This window comes from Schistocerca cancellata, chromosome 2 (genome assembly GCF_023864275.1).
Source record: "Schistocerca cancellata isolate TAMUIC-IGC-003103 chromosome 2, iqSchCanc2.1, whole genome shotgun sequence".
Lineage (NCBI taxonomy): Eukaryota > Metazoa > Arthropoda > Insecta > Orthoptera > Acrididae > Schistocerca > Schistocerca cancellata.
The window spans coordinates 1,151,378,313-1,151,397,111 of record NC_064627.1 but is presented as its reverse complement, the minus strand read 5'-3'; the positions used below and the strand labels follow the sequence as shown (position 1 = coordinate 1,151,397,111).

General features: G+C 45.1%; 1 protein-coding gene across 1 annotated transcript in view; it reads right to left on the bottom strand.

Annotated features, from left to right (window-relative positions):
- Positions 1–210: 210 nt before the first annotated feature.
- The window catches only part of LOC126163196 (cytochrome P450 9e2-like), a 90,535-nt gene continuing 71,946 nt past the window's right edge, over positions 211–18,799 (bottom strand). The window contains exons 6-8 of the mRNA XM_049920149.1: positions 17,500–17,721; positions 6,607–6,870; positions 211–1,306 (exon numbers count right to left, since the gene is read on the bottom strand). Coding sequence (XP_049776106.1) covers positions 1,134–1,306; positions 6,607–6,870; positions 17,500–17,721 — 659 coding nt within the window. The 3' untranslated portion in view covers positions 211–1,133. The remainder of the gene's footprint in view (positions 1,307–6,606; positions 6,871–17,499; positions 17,722–18,799) is intronic.

The following is an 18,799-nucleotide window of genomic DNA, read 5'->3' as shown; positions in this document are numbered from 1 at the left end:
CTATTTGGCTCATAAAGAAGTGTGTTAAGGTAATTTTTATGCCTAAGCGTTTACAATCAGTTAAGTACGACTATTCTCTAATGCTGACATTAGCTTTATTGCAATCTGGGCTCATTTATTTGTTTGTTTGTTACTGTATCAGTAATTAAAATTTCTCACCAATGATATTCTGGAATCTAAAAGATCTAAATTGCCAGCATTAATAATTATTTACTTTGATGAAAGGACATTTCCGTATAACAAACTGGCACTGCCTACATACATTTTCAGAGTTGTTTATTGTTACAGTAGCTCTTGCTAAATAGTATTTTATCTGTTTTTGTGTCCCACTAACATGTATTTATATTGTGTGTGATTGAAATGTGTATGTGTTCCATGTCTGGTATCTCAGCCAGTCATTCTTAGAGACAGACCTAGACCTAACTGATGATTAGAAATATTAGGCTAATTCAGGACAGAAGCAGTCTGCTTAAGAGTTGGATTGCATGAACAGGTGTGTGACGTTTTAAGCACAACATTTCACGAGGTGTTTTGGTGAACGTCTTATTACAGAAACTTTACGTGCTACGTACAAGAAGGCTCTTTGAAATCTTACAAGTTAATTGACAAGGTGGGGGAAAGTATTAGCTGAGTATTTGCTTGTAGGACATTGTGGATATCGTTATAGAACACACAGCCGAGCGAGAGTGCGTGCAACTTTTCATAGACTGTCTTAACCGAAAAACAGTACCGAGGAGAAGTTATGACCGTTTTAGTGTGATGAACGATGTATTTGGGTAGAGTCTGTCAATACTGAACGCTAGGAATAATGAATGGTAACTCTCTGAAATGTGTATTAATAATGCAACATAATGCCTGTAACAGAGAGAAAGAATCCGACAGTATTTGACTACAAGATTAGTGGCGAACATATTGTAGATGGTACATTGTTTAAATATTTGGGAGTAGTTCTAAGAAGCGATATGATGTGTTGCCTAACGGTTGGTTATCAAGTATATCGATCCCGAGCGGGTTTGGTGCGTTGTGCACCTTGCTGCAGATGGAAACGGATTAGATTATCTTTCGACGTGGCGGATTTGCCCAGTGACAGACTCGACAGAGGCGCCTACGACTGGTCAGAGCAGCTGTGTCTCCTACACAGCCGCCCTGCGTCGTACGCCGAGCCAGGCGCCCCCCTGGATGGAGAGCGTGACGCTGCTGGGCTCGATCTGGAGCGGCACCGGCGTCCTCTCCACCGCCTGGAGGCTGAACCTGGACAGCAGGTGCACCAGCACCACCTTCGCTTCCATCAGCGCGAACCTCTGGCCTGGAACAAAAGAACTCTGAGGTAAACACAACGCATGACCGTGTTAATGGCTCCTTCCTTCACTTCGTGCAGGGGAAGCTGCCCCCATCGCACCTCCCTCAGGTTTAGTGGTAAGAGGACCCAGCGGACAGCCCATCCGAAACTGAAGAAAGTGTACTGGACTCTGAAAATAAAAAAGCAAAATAGAAATTGTCAACGGTCGAAGGGCAAGAAGTGCAATATAGAGCAATCTGGTTGAGAAACAGCGTCGTTGTTAAGTGGTTGCGGTGTTGGACTGCCACGCGCGCGAGCCGTGTTTAAACCTCCCTTGTGCCAATTTGCTTTGGCCCTTTTTCCCTCGGCCCTTTATTCAAATTGGTGTCCGTGACATGGTGTAACGTCAGTTTGCAAGGACGAGGTGTAAGGTAGGGACCTATTAAGGTAGTTCATTCTGCCCAGTTAGCAGCCGAAAGGTTTTGAATGGGAACCGCAAACATTTGATGACAAGGCGACAAGTCAACCGAATCCGCCACCGGAAAACACGTCTGCCGTATCAAAAAATAAATGAAATGATCGTATGGCATTGTTGGCCGGAGGTCCCATTCGGGTTCGGCTGCCAAGTACGAGTCTTATTTCAGTCGGCGCCACATTGGACGACTTCCGTGCGGACGATGAGGATAAACATATCACCCCGTTCACGAGAGGAGAAAATCTCCAGCGCGGCCGGCAATCGAATCCGGGTCCACTGCGGGGGAACCAAGCACGTTACCTCTGAGCTAATGAGGCTTACTGCTGTGTCAGCCACGGCATTAGTGACAGTACGTTTGTCACGTGACAGGAATCTCTTATCGACGCTCCTAACTGTACGACTGTTAAGTGAGTGAGATATGCCTCCTCGTGCGACACAGGTGTTCGTATGAATGTGAATGTGCTCAGTCCCTAGGAAATGATGAAAACGTAATAGCTTGTCACATAAGCTGCAACAAATGAACGCAACAGTTTCACAATCACACATTTTGTCTGTGCTCTGTCAAAACATATGTCTTTAACGTTTTCGAAGTTTCTTTTCGTTTTGGAAGTCTTGACCCTTGAGTTCCTTTGTTGTAACATAGTTCACACCCGTTTACTCGTTGGTTTCATTTCTGTGAGACGTCTATGTGGTCTGCTCCCATTGTTCACAACATTTACTTGCGACGGCAACGTATTCTTACCACATGATTCATATTCTATAACCAGTGTATAGTATGACACTGCAGAGACTACAGAAAGAGAATAAACATTCCAATGACCAGACGACGGTTCGTAATGTTGTAAAAAAAAAAAAAAAAAAAAAGCACGAGGCAGCTTTGAACACAGCTGGCCCGCACGGTAGTCCAACACCATAATCAATTAATCACGACACCATTGCTGATCTCACGCTACTCTTTATTAAACTTCTCGTTCTTGGGCTGTTCACTGTTTCTATTTTGCTTTTTATTTTTCACACCTCAGTACACCTCCTTCCTGTTTTCATGCTTGATCTGTGTCCAGTTTTTGTCGGGCCGTCCACTTGCCCATCTCACCATGAACTCTGAGAGGGGAGCGGTGGGGAGTCTCCCTTGTTAGCAGAACCATTCCACACTCAAGAATTAAAAGCAAACAACTTGCGTATTTATACACTAATATTTGATTGTTACTAAAATGTTTTCGATTTATTAGGCCATCATAAGGTAAGGATGTAAACTTTGCATTATTTGGATGTTAGAAACTGTTCGAAATATTTGATCATGACATTAGGCATTAAGCGTGAAATGTGTAAATCAACCCTTGCGTGCCACACTTTTACAATAATTTGTAGCTTTATCTTACTATACTGAACAACTGCATAGAGGAAGGTTGTGAATGTTCATAAATTACAAAGTAAATACAGGCCATTACAGGCGACACAATTTTCAAATAAATATGACATGGTCGTTAATTTCTAATACAACTCACAAACTTAGACAAAGTTAGAATGGTTTTGCACTAGGGAGACACAGGTACAAGGTGAATATTCACTGAATTAAAGGACGCAGCTTGTATGGAAATAGCATCTAGAAAGTCGAGACGTTGTTGTAGAAAGGAAGAGTACAAGGTGAATCAATTATGCTGCCGAGAATATGTGTGTTCTAGTTCCAACATTACCAAAAACTACAGAATGTATGAAAACAAATTTCTAATGATGGAGGTCTCAGCATTCCAATAGGAGGAACAGTATAGCAGTACCACAAAATTAAATGAAGAATGGTGTGTGTGTGTGTGTGTGTGTGTGTGTGTGTGTGTGTGTGTGTGGCTAGATAGCTGGTTCACGTGAACGTTGTGAGAGAGGAAGTTCTCATTTGCATCTGCTCATTTAGAACCTGATGAGGCTTTTGCGCCTAATGTTCATCGACATCAAGTCTAAGTTTTCTTTCTTTGTTCGCTGTATATAGTAAGGGAAATAGTTCCTTACTACTTAACACCTAACAAAGCATTATAAGAAAGTTCCTGGTGAAAGCGATATACGGCAGCATACATCGTGATATGAACGAGTACACGCTCGGTAACAGTACAAACTCAAAATTTCCTGCAGACTTCTACAGATGTGTGCTAAATTTGGTAAAACTACAATCATGTGGCTAATGCTGCCTCGGTGGGTGCGCTAAGAAGCGTAGAGAAAAGACGTCACCCATGGGAACTGTAGCTTCTCTTATTGGTTATAAATGGAGGCAAGGATAAGAGTTCGTCGCCAGTGTTGCAAATGTCAAATACATATTCTATCTACATAAATTCCCCGAAAAATCAGTGTTGATAAGTAAACCTAACAATAACCTACTGTAAAGAATCACGTTCGTCAAACGTTAAACCTGTTGTCATACAATCTCTTAGTCAGTTCGTGTGCTAAGATAGGAAGCGGTATCTAGGTGGTAGCGTTAGCCGTTGCCGGTTTTGCCAATGTGTCTGTTGATATGAAGTGTTAATTGTATGTTAGTTGTTCAAATAAGAGTCTAATTCCTATTGTATTTCTCTATTTCATTTGCATGAAGTACTCTCGAAGTCAAAGTCAAAATTACTGCGTAAGCTATTCACAGAGGAAAATATGTATTTATTTACAGCCACTGTATGAATGGAAATCGGAAAGTCACCAGCAATGGGGTTACGAAAACAATAGTTGTACTTTTGTTTGATAATCGTTCATCCTGTAATTTTTATATTTATTATATCGTTAGTATTTGCAGTAATCTTGCACAGTTAGTTCATCAGTGCGGTTTACCTTGCAGATAGGAGCAACTATTACTTGGCATAAAATCTTGCCTAAAATCTTGACAGGTGTCGCAAATGTAAACCACCCTAAGCGGCAGACTATCCTCCATCCTATGTAGTCTCCGTCAATTGGGCCTGTAAACACTGAGAAGAGGCTTATAATTGGTCCATGGGGATGGTGCATCATCCATTTATCGAAAATTTAGGGTGTTCCAAAATCATCTTTACGCCTTTTTTGTTATTTCAGAAATGGGGATAAGTAGAAAAGTGCGTATTGCAGCATAAAATGTTCAGACGTGTGTGAATTCCTAAGGGACCAAACTTCTGAGGTCATCGGTCCCTACACTTACGCACTACTTAAACTAAGATATGCTAAGGAAACACACACACCGATGCCCGACGGAGGACCCGAACCTCCGAAGGGATAGGCCGCGCAATCCTTGACATTGCGCCTCAAACCGCGCGGCCACACAGCGTGGCGTATTGCAGCATAGAGGCGACAGCCACAGAAAGGTTCAGTGGCCTTATAACAGAGTCCAACACGTGCGCCATCTGTGGTACGCAGGAAATCTAGCCGATACTCTAGTCCCACCCGTGGCCAGGCTAGCATGTCGTTAAGGCGTGTCGTTGCCGTTCTGATGCAACCTTGCAGATCCAGGAGGTCCTGCATCGCGATCTGCTAGACAGCATCCCTCACAAAGCCACAGAGGAAAAAAAATCTAATGGCTTTGTGTCTGAAGGCCTCGGGGGGCCAGGAGATGGGCCCTCCTCTGCCAAGCCAGCGACACGGGAATGTGTTGAGAGCCTTCCCAACGACAGAGCCCTAGTGAGAAGGGGCACCATCTGGCTGCAGCACGGGATCAGCTTGCAGTTCTTCGACCTGTGAAAGTCTAAACTGATCCAACATGTTCAGCAGCGGTTACTGACTCGTCTGCGAAGAAAAACGACTGTGAAGCAGATCACACCACACGTTTACCTTTGGAAATTTTGGAAATTTGTAATAAGATCGTGTGGGACCAAACTGCTGAGGTCATCGGTTCCTACGCTTATACAATACTTAATTTAACTTAAACTAACTTACGATAAGCACAACACACACCAACCCATGCCCAAGGGAGGACTCGATCCTCCGACGGGGGAGTGTACCTTTGGACTGTCGCGCACAGTTTTCACGTAAAGCGGGATTTCATAGTCCCACACCTTCAAATTGTGTCAGCGGACCATCCTGGACAGCGGACCATCCTGGACACATGAAAGCAGGCTTGTTCCGAGAGCATAACATTTCTCAGGTGGTCTGGGTCGTTGTCAATGCGACTCGGCATCCCAGTTTCAAACGCTTTGCGCTTTGGTCTGTCATCAGGTTGAAGCGCAGGCAGCGGCTGCATCTTGTAGGCATGGAGGTTCAGCCCCTCGTGTAGCGCGCCGTGATTGGCGGTAGCTGCAGCTGTTGAGATAATTGACAGACTGACTTGGTTGGGCTGCAGATAAATGCCTGTTGCTCCCGCGCCACATCTGCTTCGCTCGTCCTTGGCACGGCCAACAGTCATCCTTTGCACACCACTTCCGGCTTCCTTCAACCTCGAGTACCACAGTCTGACGGTCGGAAGCCACGATGATGTGCTTCTGTAACCTATCCGGAATTTCCGCTGGGCCTGGGTGTCAGATTTGGTCTCTATCAAATACTCCCGACACTGTACCATATGATGGGGAGTGGTCATTCTCGTCAATAACTGTGCTGCAGAAACAAAAAACAAACAAAATTTTATGTGTGTGTGTGTGGACAATATGCCGGAAACCATATCTTTATATCTATCCCCGTTTCTGAAACATACGTGATCAAAGTTGTAAAGAGCATTTTGAAACACGCTGTAAATGTTCAGGTTTCTACTTCTCCTCCTCTTGGCCAAATCCGGAGGCTAAATCTTCGGCATCAGTATGATTTGCGCCAGATACCGCCATCGTGTCATATCGTCGCGGTAATGCGACTTCGCTTTTGGCCGTGACGGCAAGTAACATGATAAAAATATTAAAAAAAGGTAAGTATATTGCTCATTCCTTACCAATACAGATGCGAGGTCCAGACCCGAACGGAAAGTAAGTGAATGGCTTGATGAGGTGCTTGTTCTCTGGACTGAACCTCTCCGGGTCGAAACGCTCAGGCTCGGGAAAGTAGTTGGGGTCGCGGTGGATGGCGTGCACGGGCACCCAGATGACGTCACCAGGGTGCAGCCAGACGCCGGCGCCGCCGCCTGCGGCCGGCAGCTGGTAGGAGCGCACGCACACGCGGTCCAGCGCTGTGCCCGGCACGTACATCCTCAGCGTTTCTGTGGACGTAGAAGGAACTCTGTAGAAAACACAAGTGTGGTGCAAAAAGGTAAATTTCTCGATAATTCACTGTCAACGTACGAAGAAGGAAGGAAGTTTTGGGTCAGACGTCCTGTCAATATCATTGTTAATACACCGTCGGAAAAAAATAATTAGTACACCTGGAAAGCCGATGACAATTTTGATCTGATGACACCCTATGCTACCTGGGGAACAGTAGATGCACTGAAAATGGTTTCAATGTCGTCCGCCAACAGATAGCGTAGTGGCGTAGCTACCAGAGCGCCGTCTGTGACTGTCCTTTAATAGGGAGAGCTCACAACCAGAAATCTCAGTGTGGGGTAAGTGTTTGAAGCAAGCGGGAAACCGTGCCGCGGGGGCGCACTCGCCCTCCCTGCAGCCAACCGAGCGAGTTTGAAAGGGGTCAAGTTGTGACCTTCCGAGTGGCGGGCGGGATGATCCTTTCGGAAAATTGCCACACGGATTGTACGTTCAAAAAAAATGGTTCAAATGGCTCTGAGCACTATGGGACTTAACTTCTGTGGTCATCAGTCCCCTAGAACTTAGAACTACTTAAACCTAACTAACCTAAGGACACCACACACAGCCATGCCCGAGGCAGGATTCGAACCTGCGACCGTAGCAGTCCCGCGGTTCCGGACAGCGCGACTAGAACCACTAGACCACCGCGGCCGGCGGATTGTACGTGCTGCGGCAGATGTGCAAAGATGCTGGTATCAGTGGTCACGTGAACATTCCCACACCCGTAGACGATGTTCTGGATGTCCACGCAGTACAGATGCGCACCAGAATCGTCGTATTGTAAGGGCAGCAGTGACAGATCGTACGGCTGCCACGGCACGGTTAAGGGGGGTAGGGTAGAATTTTCCAAATCTATTAAAAACTATGGTAAAAATTGAGGCAATTAACTATAAAATTTGTGTTTTTGTAAACATGAAGTTTAAAATATAAGAGTTCATTCGTTTTTTCATAAATTAAACAAATTCTAGAGTTTTATACACCTGTGAGTATGGTATGTATGCTGTGCAAAATTCATCGAAGAATCTAACTTATGAAGAAAAGTGTACTTATGGCAACAAATGCAGCCATTAGTAAGTGGAAAAATGATGAAATTTCGCACGTAAAAATATTATTTTGTTATCTGTTCGAACTTCTACTGCAATGAGTGTGAATCCTGAATCGTCCCTGGTGATGCTGACAAAGTTTAATGAATTTATTTGTAAAAGTACAGACACTGGAAATTAAAATGTCCTGAGATGCCTCTCCTGCTCCAAGTCGGCCCGTTTGGCGTCCTGCCCCTCCCCCCCTTAAAGGGACTCGTGAGCCAAGACGCGTCAACACGAACCGTTGTGGACCGGTTATTAGCAGTGAGACTGCGGGCACGCACATCTCCAGCGCCTCTTCCAGCAGCGTCACAGCAACGCCGGACACGGCTCGACTGGCGCCGTCCGAGGGTCACTCGGGAGATGGAATGGCGCGACGTCATCTTCAGCTACGATAGCAGATTCTGCTCGCGTGTACGTGATGGTTGTTTGCGCGAACGATGTAGGACTGGTGAGGGCTGCCTCGTACAGTGCATTCGTCCGAGACATACTGACCCCACCCCGCGCCCTAAGGTTTGGGTTGCGGTGAGCTGCAGCTGTCGTTCACCTTTGGTGTTTCTGGAGCGGACACTAACGTGCTCTCGGTACGTGCAGAATGTTGTTAACTCGTTTTTTTTTGCCGTTCTCGCGACAGGAAGGCGATGAGTTGTTCCAACACTATTACGCTAGCCTACACACTGCCCGTGAAACACAAAGTGCTCTGCAACACGTGCAGCGACTGCCCTGGCCGGGGCGATCTCCAATAGAGCACGCGTGGGGTAGGATAGGACGAGAAGTGGCTCGTGCTGCAGCAGCTCTCACAGAACTCCGTGAACAGGTCGAGCAGGCGTTGCATAACGTGTCCCGGGAGAGTATTCGCCTTCTGTACGATCGACTGGGTGCTAACGTTAGCACCTGCATTGTCGTCCATACTGATATGAGTGTTTCAGCATAGGTCGATTCCTGGTACCTCGGGACTGCTCGTGCCATTGATCTGTAAACGTAATCATTCCACGCACTCCTCACGCAATGCTCTAATAACGAGCCTTGAGACACACTGGGGCACTCAGATGTTCAGGACGGGTGGCAGGGACAGAGCGTCGAGTGGCATTATACTGAGTGCACTATCCGAAAATTACCTCGAGCAATTAAACAGAGAACCGACTCGTGGAGATAACATGACTCTGTAAGCGCAGAACAGGGAATCAGCATCCCTGAATATGGAAGTAAATAGGAATATAAAAAAAGGGAGGAAGGTTTATCTGTTTAGCAAGAGTAATAGGAGGCAGGTTTCAGACTACCTAACAGAGCAAAATGAAAATTTCTGTTCCTACACTGACAATGGTGAGTGTTTATGGAAAAAGTTCAAGGCAATCGTAAAATGCGTTCTAGACAGGTACGCGCCGAGTAAAACTGTGAGGGACGGGAAAAACCCACCGTGGTTTTGGTCTTACGTTAAATCAGTAAGTGGATCGAAACATCATATCCATACATTGTGGGATGATAATGGTATTGAAACACAGGATAACACGCGTAAAGCTGAAATACTAAACACCTTTTTCCAAAGCTGTTTCACAGAGGAAGACCGCACTGCAGTTCCTTCTCTAAATCCTCGCACAAACGAAAAAATGGCTGACATCGAAATAAGTGTCCAAGGAATAGAAAAGCAACTGGAATCACTCAACAGAGGAAAGTCCACTGGACCTGACGGGATACCAATTCGATTCTACACAGAGTACACGAAAGAACTTGCCCCCCTTCTAACAGCCGTGTACCGCAAGTCTCTAGAGGAACGGAAGGATCCAGATGATTGGAAAAGAGCACAGGTAGTTCCAGTTTTCAAGAAGGGTCGTCGAGCAGATGCGCAAAACAGTATGCCTATATCTCTGACTTCGATCTGTTGTAGAATTTTAGAACATGTTTTTTGCTCGCGTATCATGTCATTTCTCGAAACCCAGAATCTACTATGTAGGAATCAACATGGATTCCGGAAACAGCGATTGTGTGAGACCCAACTCGCTTTATTTGTTCATGAAACCCAGAAAATATTAGATACAGGCTCCCAGGTAGATGCCATTTTCCTTGACTTCCGGAAGGCGTTCGATATAGTTCCGCACTGTCGCCTGATAAAGTAAGAGCCTACGGAATATCAGACCAGATGTGTGGCTGGATTGACGTGTTTTTAGCAAACAGAACACAGCATGTTGTTCTCAATGGAGAGACGTCTACAGACGTTAAAGTAACCTCTGGCGTGCCATAGGGGAGTGTTATGGGACCATTGATTTTCACAATATATATAAATGACCAAGTAGATAGTGTCGGAAGTTCCATGCGACTTTTCGCGGATGATGCTGTAGTATACAGAGAAGTTGCAGCATTAGAAAATTGCAGCGAAATGCAGGAAGATCTGCAGCGGATACGCACTTGGTGCAGGGAGTGGCAACTGACCCTTAACATAGACAAATGTAATGTATTGCGAATACATAGAAAGAAGGATACTTTATTGCATGATTATATGATAGCGGAACAAAAACTGGTAGCAGTTGCTTCTGTAAAATATCTGGGACTATGCGTACGGAACGATTTGAAGTGAAATGATCATATAAAATTAATTGTTGGTAAGACCGGTGCCAGGTTCAGATTCATTGGGAGAGTCCTTAGAAAATGTAGTCCATCAACAAAGGAGGTGGCTTACAAAACACTCGTTCGACCTATACTTGAGTATTGCTCATCAGTGTGGGGTCCGTACCAGGTCGGGTTGACGGAGGAGGTAGAGAAGATCCAAAGAAGAGCGGCGCGTTTCGTCACAGGGTTATTTGGTAAGCATGATAGTGTTACGGAGATGTTTAGCAAACTCAAGTGGCAGACTCTGCAAGAGAGGTGCTCTGCGTCGCGGTGTAGCTTTCTGTCCAGGTTTCGAGAGGGTGCGTTTCTGGATGAGGTATCGAATATATTGCTTCCCCCTACTTATACCTCCCAGGGAGATCACGAATGTAAAATTAGAGAGATTCGAGCGCGCACAGATTCTTTCCGGCGGTCGTTCCTCCCACGAACCAAACGCGACTGGAACAGGAAAGGGAGGTAATGACAGTGGCACCTAAAGTGCCCTCCACCACACACCGTTGGGTGGCTTGCGGAGTATAAATGTAGATGTAGATGTAGATAGAGTAAGTTGGCAAGCTCTGAGTGGATGTGCAATTTTTTTCTCAATCAGTGTAGGAGGAGAGCAGCAGCTTTTGGTGGATCAGGATGGGAGGAGAATCGAGCAGTGTAACCCCTCTCCGAAGGGTGTTGTAGTGCTTCACGGAAAACACGGATGCCTAAATGAGGATGGCGTCACGCCCAAAAAAGTAGAGTAGTGTCACTTAACATTATAGATACATATTAATAATCGAATGCCGGCCGGAGTGGCCGCGCGGTTAAAGGCGCTACCGTCTGGAACCGCACGACCGCTACGGTCGCAGGTTCGAATCCTGCCTCGGGCATGGATGTGTGTGATGTCCTTAGGTTAGTTAGGTTTAAGTAGTTCTAAGTTCTAGGGGACTTATGACCACAGCAGTTGAGTCCCATAGTGCTCAGAGCCATTAATAATTGAAATAAATTTCCTAAATTAATCTGATTTTTCCGAATGAAGCTGTCTATATTGCTTAATATAATTCTTTATTTACAAAGACGTTTATGCGGCCCCGCTTAGGAATAGCTTTTATTGCAATTGATACTGAACATTTTTCAGAAATTATTAGTTTTGTTCTGATGATGACAGTAGCCGAAACTTGGTTGTAAGTAGGTATGTATATTAGGCGATTTAGATTACTTTATTAACAATGATTATCGATACATCTTACATTCGCAAAATACCCAATTTCTTGTGATGTATGGGGAAACTTATCCGCAGCGAATAGTTTTCGTTTGTTTTAATCTTAGACAGAGTCCATAGTTGTTAGGAGGTTTTTTTGTTGTTATGTTTGATTGAATGATGTTTGAAGTTATATGAAACGTGCCTTGAAATGGACAAAGCCAGTTGGTGCACTGACTGAGACGTTGGACTTGTATTTGAGAGGAGAAAGTTGAAATCTTTTCCCGGACAGATCCCAGTAGGTTTCCAACATATCGCCTATATCGCTTCGGGCGAAAGCTGAAGTTTAGATTCAAACTTTGTTTGCTCTGCTGCTCTGTGATTGGTGCTGGTCCGTACAATCGGGTGTTTAATTATGCTATATTTCAAACTAATCTGAAAATTTACAAAACTTTGACTAGCCGACTTCATTCACAATTTCATTTAAAGTGGCGATTCACAAAACTGGTTTGTGATTACTGCATACAATAACAAAGGGCCGCCGAAGATAAATCCTAGACTTCGGTGTATCTTTGCTTGCTAATTAACGGTTTGCTCACGAATGTTTTCTACAGTTCTTGTCCAGAATTATTAGTGGTCCGTTGGTGCCATTTGTGAGTGTAAGAAAGAATTGTATAGTTAAACTGTAAGAGAAGTGAATACCGTGCAGATTTTCCTGGAAACCGGGAGACTTGCACCAGTAAAAGAGTGAGACTATTTTTTTCGCCGCTTTTGTGTAGGTAAGTGGATAAGTTGAGTACAACAAGTGCAAGAAACTTCTTATGGCAGAAGAATCTAAACGTAGCTGTAGAACCCATAAAATGAAATTGATGCTCAAAACAGCTCGGAGTATACGCAAGGCGAAAACAGAAATTGAGTGGATGGGACGTATGGAGGGAAACAGCAACATTTTGAACGAATCCATAACATGCAGTAAAGATCTGTCTTTTTAGCTACTGCAATGGTGAGAAAGAAACTGACTCTGTTGGCAATTACCTAGGCCTATAGCAAGTGAAGGTATTCAGTATGCAATGAAGAAAATAAAGAACAGTGAAAGTCCTGACCCGGGGGGAATAACATCTAGGATAATGAAAATGGGTCATACTGCACTACCTGACCACATCAAAGTACTAAACAAGATAGAAAAGACAAAAATATTGTTCTTTCAGGAACTCCTGTACACCAAGTACAGAAAAGGCGCAAAACTGGAATTAATAACAACCACCCAATTGGTCGGACATAGCAGAATTATCAACTATTAATCAAACTAGTCCAGAAGAGTGTTTTAGTAAATCTACAACAACATCAACCACAGAACATGTGCTTCTCAGGAATGGCTCTTCTGGTAGTGCTCTTCTGCAGGTGGTGCTTCTTCCAGCAGAGGAATTAACTAAGTACTACGCCGGTGCTCGTCAGACCACGAAAAGAATATTAAAAATGAAACTTGCGAAGTAACAGAGTCCCCACGACCGTATAACACCATGTTTACCCATATTTTTGGTATTTCAAAGGAATTCACTTCTCTGTACTATAAAAATGTACTCGAAGCCTCAACAAATATAGCTGTAGGTTATAAAATGAGGTGACAAAGTCACGGGATACCTCCTAGTATCGTGTCGGACCACCTTCTTGTCCGGCGTAGTGGGACAGCTCGACGTCGCATAGACTCTACAAGTCGTTGGTTGGAAGTCCCCTGCAGAAATACTGAGCCACGATCCTTCTATAGCCGTGTTGGCAGTACGGGATATTTTCTCTAACTGACCTCCCAGTTTTGTCCCATAAATGTTGGATGGGATTCATCTGGGGCGGTCTGGGTGGCCAAATCATTCGCCCCAACTGTGTAGAATATTCTTCAAACCAATCGCGAGCAACTCTCACCTGGTACCATGGCGAATTTTCGTCCATAAAAATTACATGCTTTTTTGGGAACATGAAGTCCATGAATGGCTGCAAATGGTCCTCAAGTAGCTAAATATTACCATTTCCAGTCAATGATCGGTTCACTTGGACCAGAGGACGCAGTCTGTTCCATGCAAACTTGGGCTGCACCACTATGGAGTGGCTTGTTGACAACTTGGTTCTGTGGTTTCGTGGGGTCTGCGCCAAACTCGAAGCCTACCATCAACAGAAACTGGGACTCACCTGACCAGGCCACGCTCTTCCGTGCGTCTAGGGTCCAACCGATACGGTCAACAGCCCAGGAGAGCCGCCGTGGGCGACGCCGTGCTGTAAGAAAAGCCTCTCTCCTCGGCCGCTTGCTGCCACAGCCCATCAACGACAAGTTTCGCCGCACTGGCCTAGCAGACACGGTCGTCGTACGCCCCACACTGATTTCTGCGGTTACTCCACGCAGTGTTACCTGTCTGTCAGCACTGACATCTCTGCGCAAACGCCGCTGCTCTCGGTCGTTCAGTGAAGGTCGTCGGCCACTTCGTTGTCCGCGGTGAGAGGTGACGTGCCTGAAATTGGGTTTTCTCGGCACACTACGGATCTCGGAAAGAATTACGTCGGATATCTTTTCATATGAATCATGTGGGTATAAATGATAGTCCCGCCAATCCACTGCCGCTTCACAACTTGTGTACGCGATGTTACTGCCATCTGTGTATGTGGATACCGCTATGCCATGACTTTCGTCTCTTCAGTGTATTAGTGTAATAAAGTATGTGTATTCCAGCATCACAGTGCAGGAACAACTGTAATCCTTTCATCATAAGAATAAACGTGATGTAAAGAAACACAAACGCGATAATTGGTCGTAGCACACGTACACCGGCGTTGTTGCGCTCTTGGAAGTAGGTCCTACGTATGTATTAGATATCTTGTTACTAAGTTACCTTAAATGAAACTGTTGTGGATTGGCAAGACAGCCAACCCACTATGACAGGAAGCCGAAAGGCACGCGTTTTACCTCACGCAGGCTGGCGTGAGGTCTGGAACAGTTAAAGGAATTGAGACTAATAAAAAAAGTACGTAGCTGCTGGAATACTTAACTTTAATCCATAATTGGTGAACATCACTCTTGACGGTACATGTTTTACAACATCAATAGTAACTGGTAATGGCGCCTTGCTAGGTCGCAGCAAATGACGTAGCTGAAGGCTATGCTAACTATCGTCTCGGCAAATGAGAGCGAAATTTGTCAGTGTAGCTTCGCTAGCAAAGTCGGCTGTACAACTGGGGCGAGTGCTAGGAAGTGTCTCCAGACCTGCCGTGTGCCGGCGCTCGGTCTGCAATCACTGATAGTGGCGACACGCGGGTCCGACGTATACTAACGGACCGCGGCCGATTTAAAGGCTACCACCTAGCAAGTGTGGTGTCTGGCGGTGACACCACAGAAACTTTCAGATATTCAAATGTATTAACAGCCATTGACGTTTATCTTAATCAAGCTTTAGCTGCGTAGTTTTTATTTCAAAAATCGTGTACAGTCATAGCCTCAGCAACGTTGTGCTCTGATGAAACTTTCAGATATTCAGATGTAATAACGGCCATAAACGTTTATCTTAATCAAGCTTTAGCTACGTAGTTTTTATTTCAAAAATCGTATACAGTCATAGCCTCAGCAACGTTGTGCTGTGATTTGTTAATGCCTAGTATAAAACTGGGTGAGGCTGGTTTCTGTTCGGCAGCGAAACACGCGTGTGGAATACGGTTAAAAAGCGCCGAGAAATAGGCTGTTTTTAATGTTTTTCATGAATTTACTGAGATAATCGGCTTTGAAAATTTCCCAGCGACTGTATGTAATACAGCTGACACACAAACACACATCGTACGTACAACGCAGTCAGTAGCGTAGTAGAACGGTAACCAGGTAATGGTTCGTTGCTTCAAATATCTCCAGTATCATTTTTTCCTCGTTCAATTTGAAACACCTACATCTCGTACTTATAAAACTCATCACCATTTTTTATGAATAAAGCACATCTTCTTGTTCCCAATTACATATTGGACGCGAAATTCCTGTTTTCATTTCAAGTACAAATTCTTAATTATAGATGTTTTATGAAAGACTGTTCATAACAGTTGCTTAAGTTAAGAAAACGTAACAGTTCTTAAGGCAAAAATGAAAAACCAAATCCTCTTTATTTGGAATGTGTCCATCGTTTTATGCCACAGAGGTAGATAACTATCGTACTCGTAGACACATGAGAAACAATAATTTTCACATCATAGTGCACGTCATTCAGATGCTGCATTTCTTAATTTTTCTACTGTACCATTACATTATGAACCCAATGGAACTCATCTGGAGCTAAGTTGCGGGATTTGGCCCGAGAAGTAACAAGACTGTTAAACTGCCAGATGTACTGGAACTAACGCACGCAGCTTTTTCACGTGTCAGTGGGAACGCTAGCTGGATATAGAACGGCTCTTTATAAAAGAAGCACAGAAAATGTGGGGCCTGGTTGGCTTCGTGGCTAGTTATCAACGTAGCAGGCGACACTTCCAGAACTGAAATGTAATGCTCGGATTCGGATAAGGAAGGAGATAAGAGATTGTCAGACGACTGACTGTAATTAAAACTTCAATGGCTTCAGTATTCGACAGTACGGTGAAATCCCTGCAGTATGCTTTTGCATTAAACACAGCTCTCTCAGAAAAATTGCCCTATGTTTAAGCTGGAAATTTTCACCACTCTTGTTTGTAATTAGAATACTATGTCAGGTGAGAACGAGTGCATTTTATGCTTTCCGTCTGGTCATCTAAGAAGCGCGCTGTAGTGCTGGAGTTTCTGGGAATATAATTTCATTCTCTTTAAACGTTGAATGACTTTCGAAGCTACACTGCTTCTCTGCTCTTCTGTTTTTACGTCTGAACTGCAACTGCTCATATCATGGCAGGTTATTTGGACAGCTGGTTGGCGAGTGGTGTGCAACTTTAATGCGACGGTAAAGCTGATTGTGCCGCATTATCACTCGGCCTACGTGCGTGGGACACAGCATAAAACGAATCCTTATGGTCCTACTTGACTGTACTGGTCACAGCTTGGGTTCCGCTTCAAGTGAAACGAAATCCAATGAGATTCAAGCAAGGGCGAAAGAATACATGGCGTAATGTTTACATCAGGTTTACTCTTATGATGAACAGAGTATAGGCAAGGGAATTAACAAGTGAAGAGGAGTCAAACACAGGATGTAACTTCACCAAAGTTATTCATATCAGTTTTGGAGGCTGGCTTTAGAGAAAGCACTGGCGCTTGTGGTTTATATAAAAGACCTTGGGATTACACACAAATAGAAAAGAAAATCAGAGTGACACGCACGGGGACGGCAATCAGCAGGCCGAGTGTAAAAATAAAAGGTAGATTCATAAAGTAAATTCATACAAAATAAAAACGGTATGAAAGACTCCTTGACGTGAACCAGATAGTTAAAAGGAAGTGGAGAGGTCAGTCAAACAGGTTGACAAATGGAGCAGAATAACGACAGCATGGACTCCTGTAGAAGGGAAGAGGAGGAGGGGAAGACAGATGGGCTGAACACCTGCCCAATCTAACCACACAGGAGAGACCAATGGTGGGAATTCAGAGAGGCTTTTGAGCAACAGTAGGACGCTAGTGATTAGCAAGAGCAGTAATAACAAGTACATAGCATCGACGGATGTGAAGTTCTTTGTTTTCTGGAAAGTGTTAAGCAGAGCATTTCTGGCAAAAACTTTCATAAATCCAAGAACGTGAGAGCACGCACCAGAGAGCACCATGTCGAGGTACTGGCAGCTCGTGACCTGCTCGTAGCCGGGCTGCCCCCCGCTCTTCTGCATGACCTCGTCCACCTCCCTCTGCAGCCGCTTCTGCACGTCCTGGTGCGTGGCCAGCAGGTAGCTGCAGAACGTCAGCAGTGTGGCTACTGACTCGAAGCCGGCGAAGAAGAAGAGTATCGCCTGTGCGGCCACGTCCTCATCGCTGAGACCTGCGTCAGGGGAGAATGTTTCGTATTAAAGCATTCGGAAATAAATGCCGGCCCCTCAAAATGTCGATGGCCCCTTAGCTTCCGTACCAATCTCGTAAATACTCTCAAACTTAGGCACTCTGGCAAAAATATTCAGTTCTATAGCAAACGCTTATTGCTACATTGCAAACTTGTAACGCCATTTCTGGCCCGTTTACTTTGAACAGCAAAAACACTGTACGAAATAAAAAGTCGCGCATCACGAAGGAGTTGCACGAATTGGTCCCAAATTGATATTCACACAGGTATCGACGGTAAATGCAAAATTGTGAACTTCGGTCGCCGATTGCTGAAAGCGTGATGCAGCTGAAGAATTCCACCGGCCAACTGCCTGGGACAGTAGCCAGGGGACATGAGATACCAGGATATAAAGTGTTTGCGAATTTCATTCCGCGTAATGAGTCGGGCAGTAACTGTGTCTCGGAGACTGGCGCGTTAACACTGTACGCTGATGTCAGCGTTTGAGACAGGCGGACTTGTAACTGGGCTCAAAGAAGCCGGTTCGCGTCATCAGCGGATCGCTCGACATTTGAGTGAGAGCGATGCCACTGGCTGGACACTGGCTGGACTGAGTGCACTGTGGCCGAACATAACGTCAAGAAGGAACCGGCCGAGCTAGAGAAAAGACACAACGAGAGGACAGAGGAACGTCAAAGAAGTACTCATAGCCCCGGATTCATCATTATCATCGATCCGACGTGCAACTGGTGCTTGAGTGACGGCAAGGACCGCTAATGGAGGGGTTTGAGGCCTCGGCGCCCCTTGCACCGGCTACCATTGACCTCTGTACACCAGTATGCCCCATTTAGAGTGGTGTCGTACACATCCGCCCTGTAATTTCATTGACTGGCGGAGAATCGCCTTCAGTGGTCAGTCCCTGTCCGAGCTGAGCCCCCAGTGACCAGCAAAGACGCCCCAGACATCAGCGGCAGAGCGACGTGACTGTCGCCCTGCAAATGGACCGAAAACAGGTAGTGGTGGTCTGGGACGGCACTTCTTTTCACAGCAGAACTCCACTTGTCGTCACCCGCGGCGGACT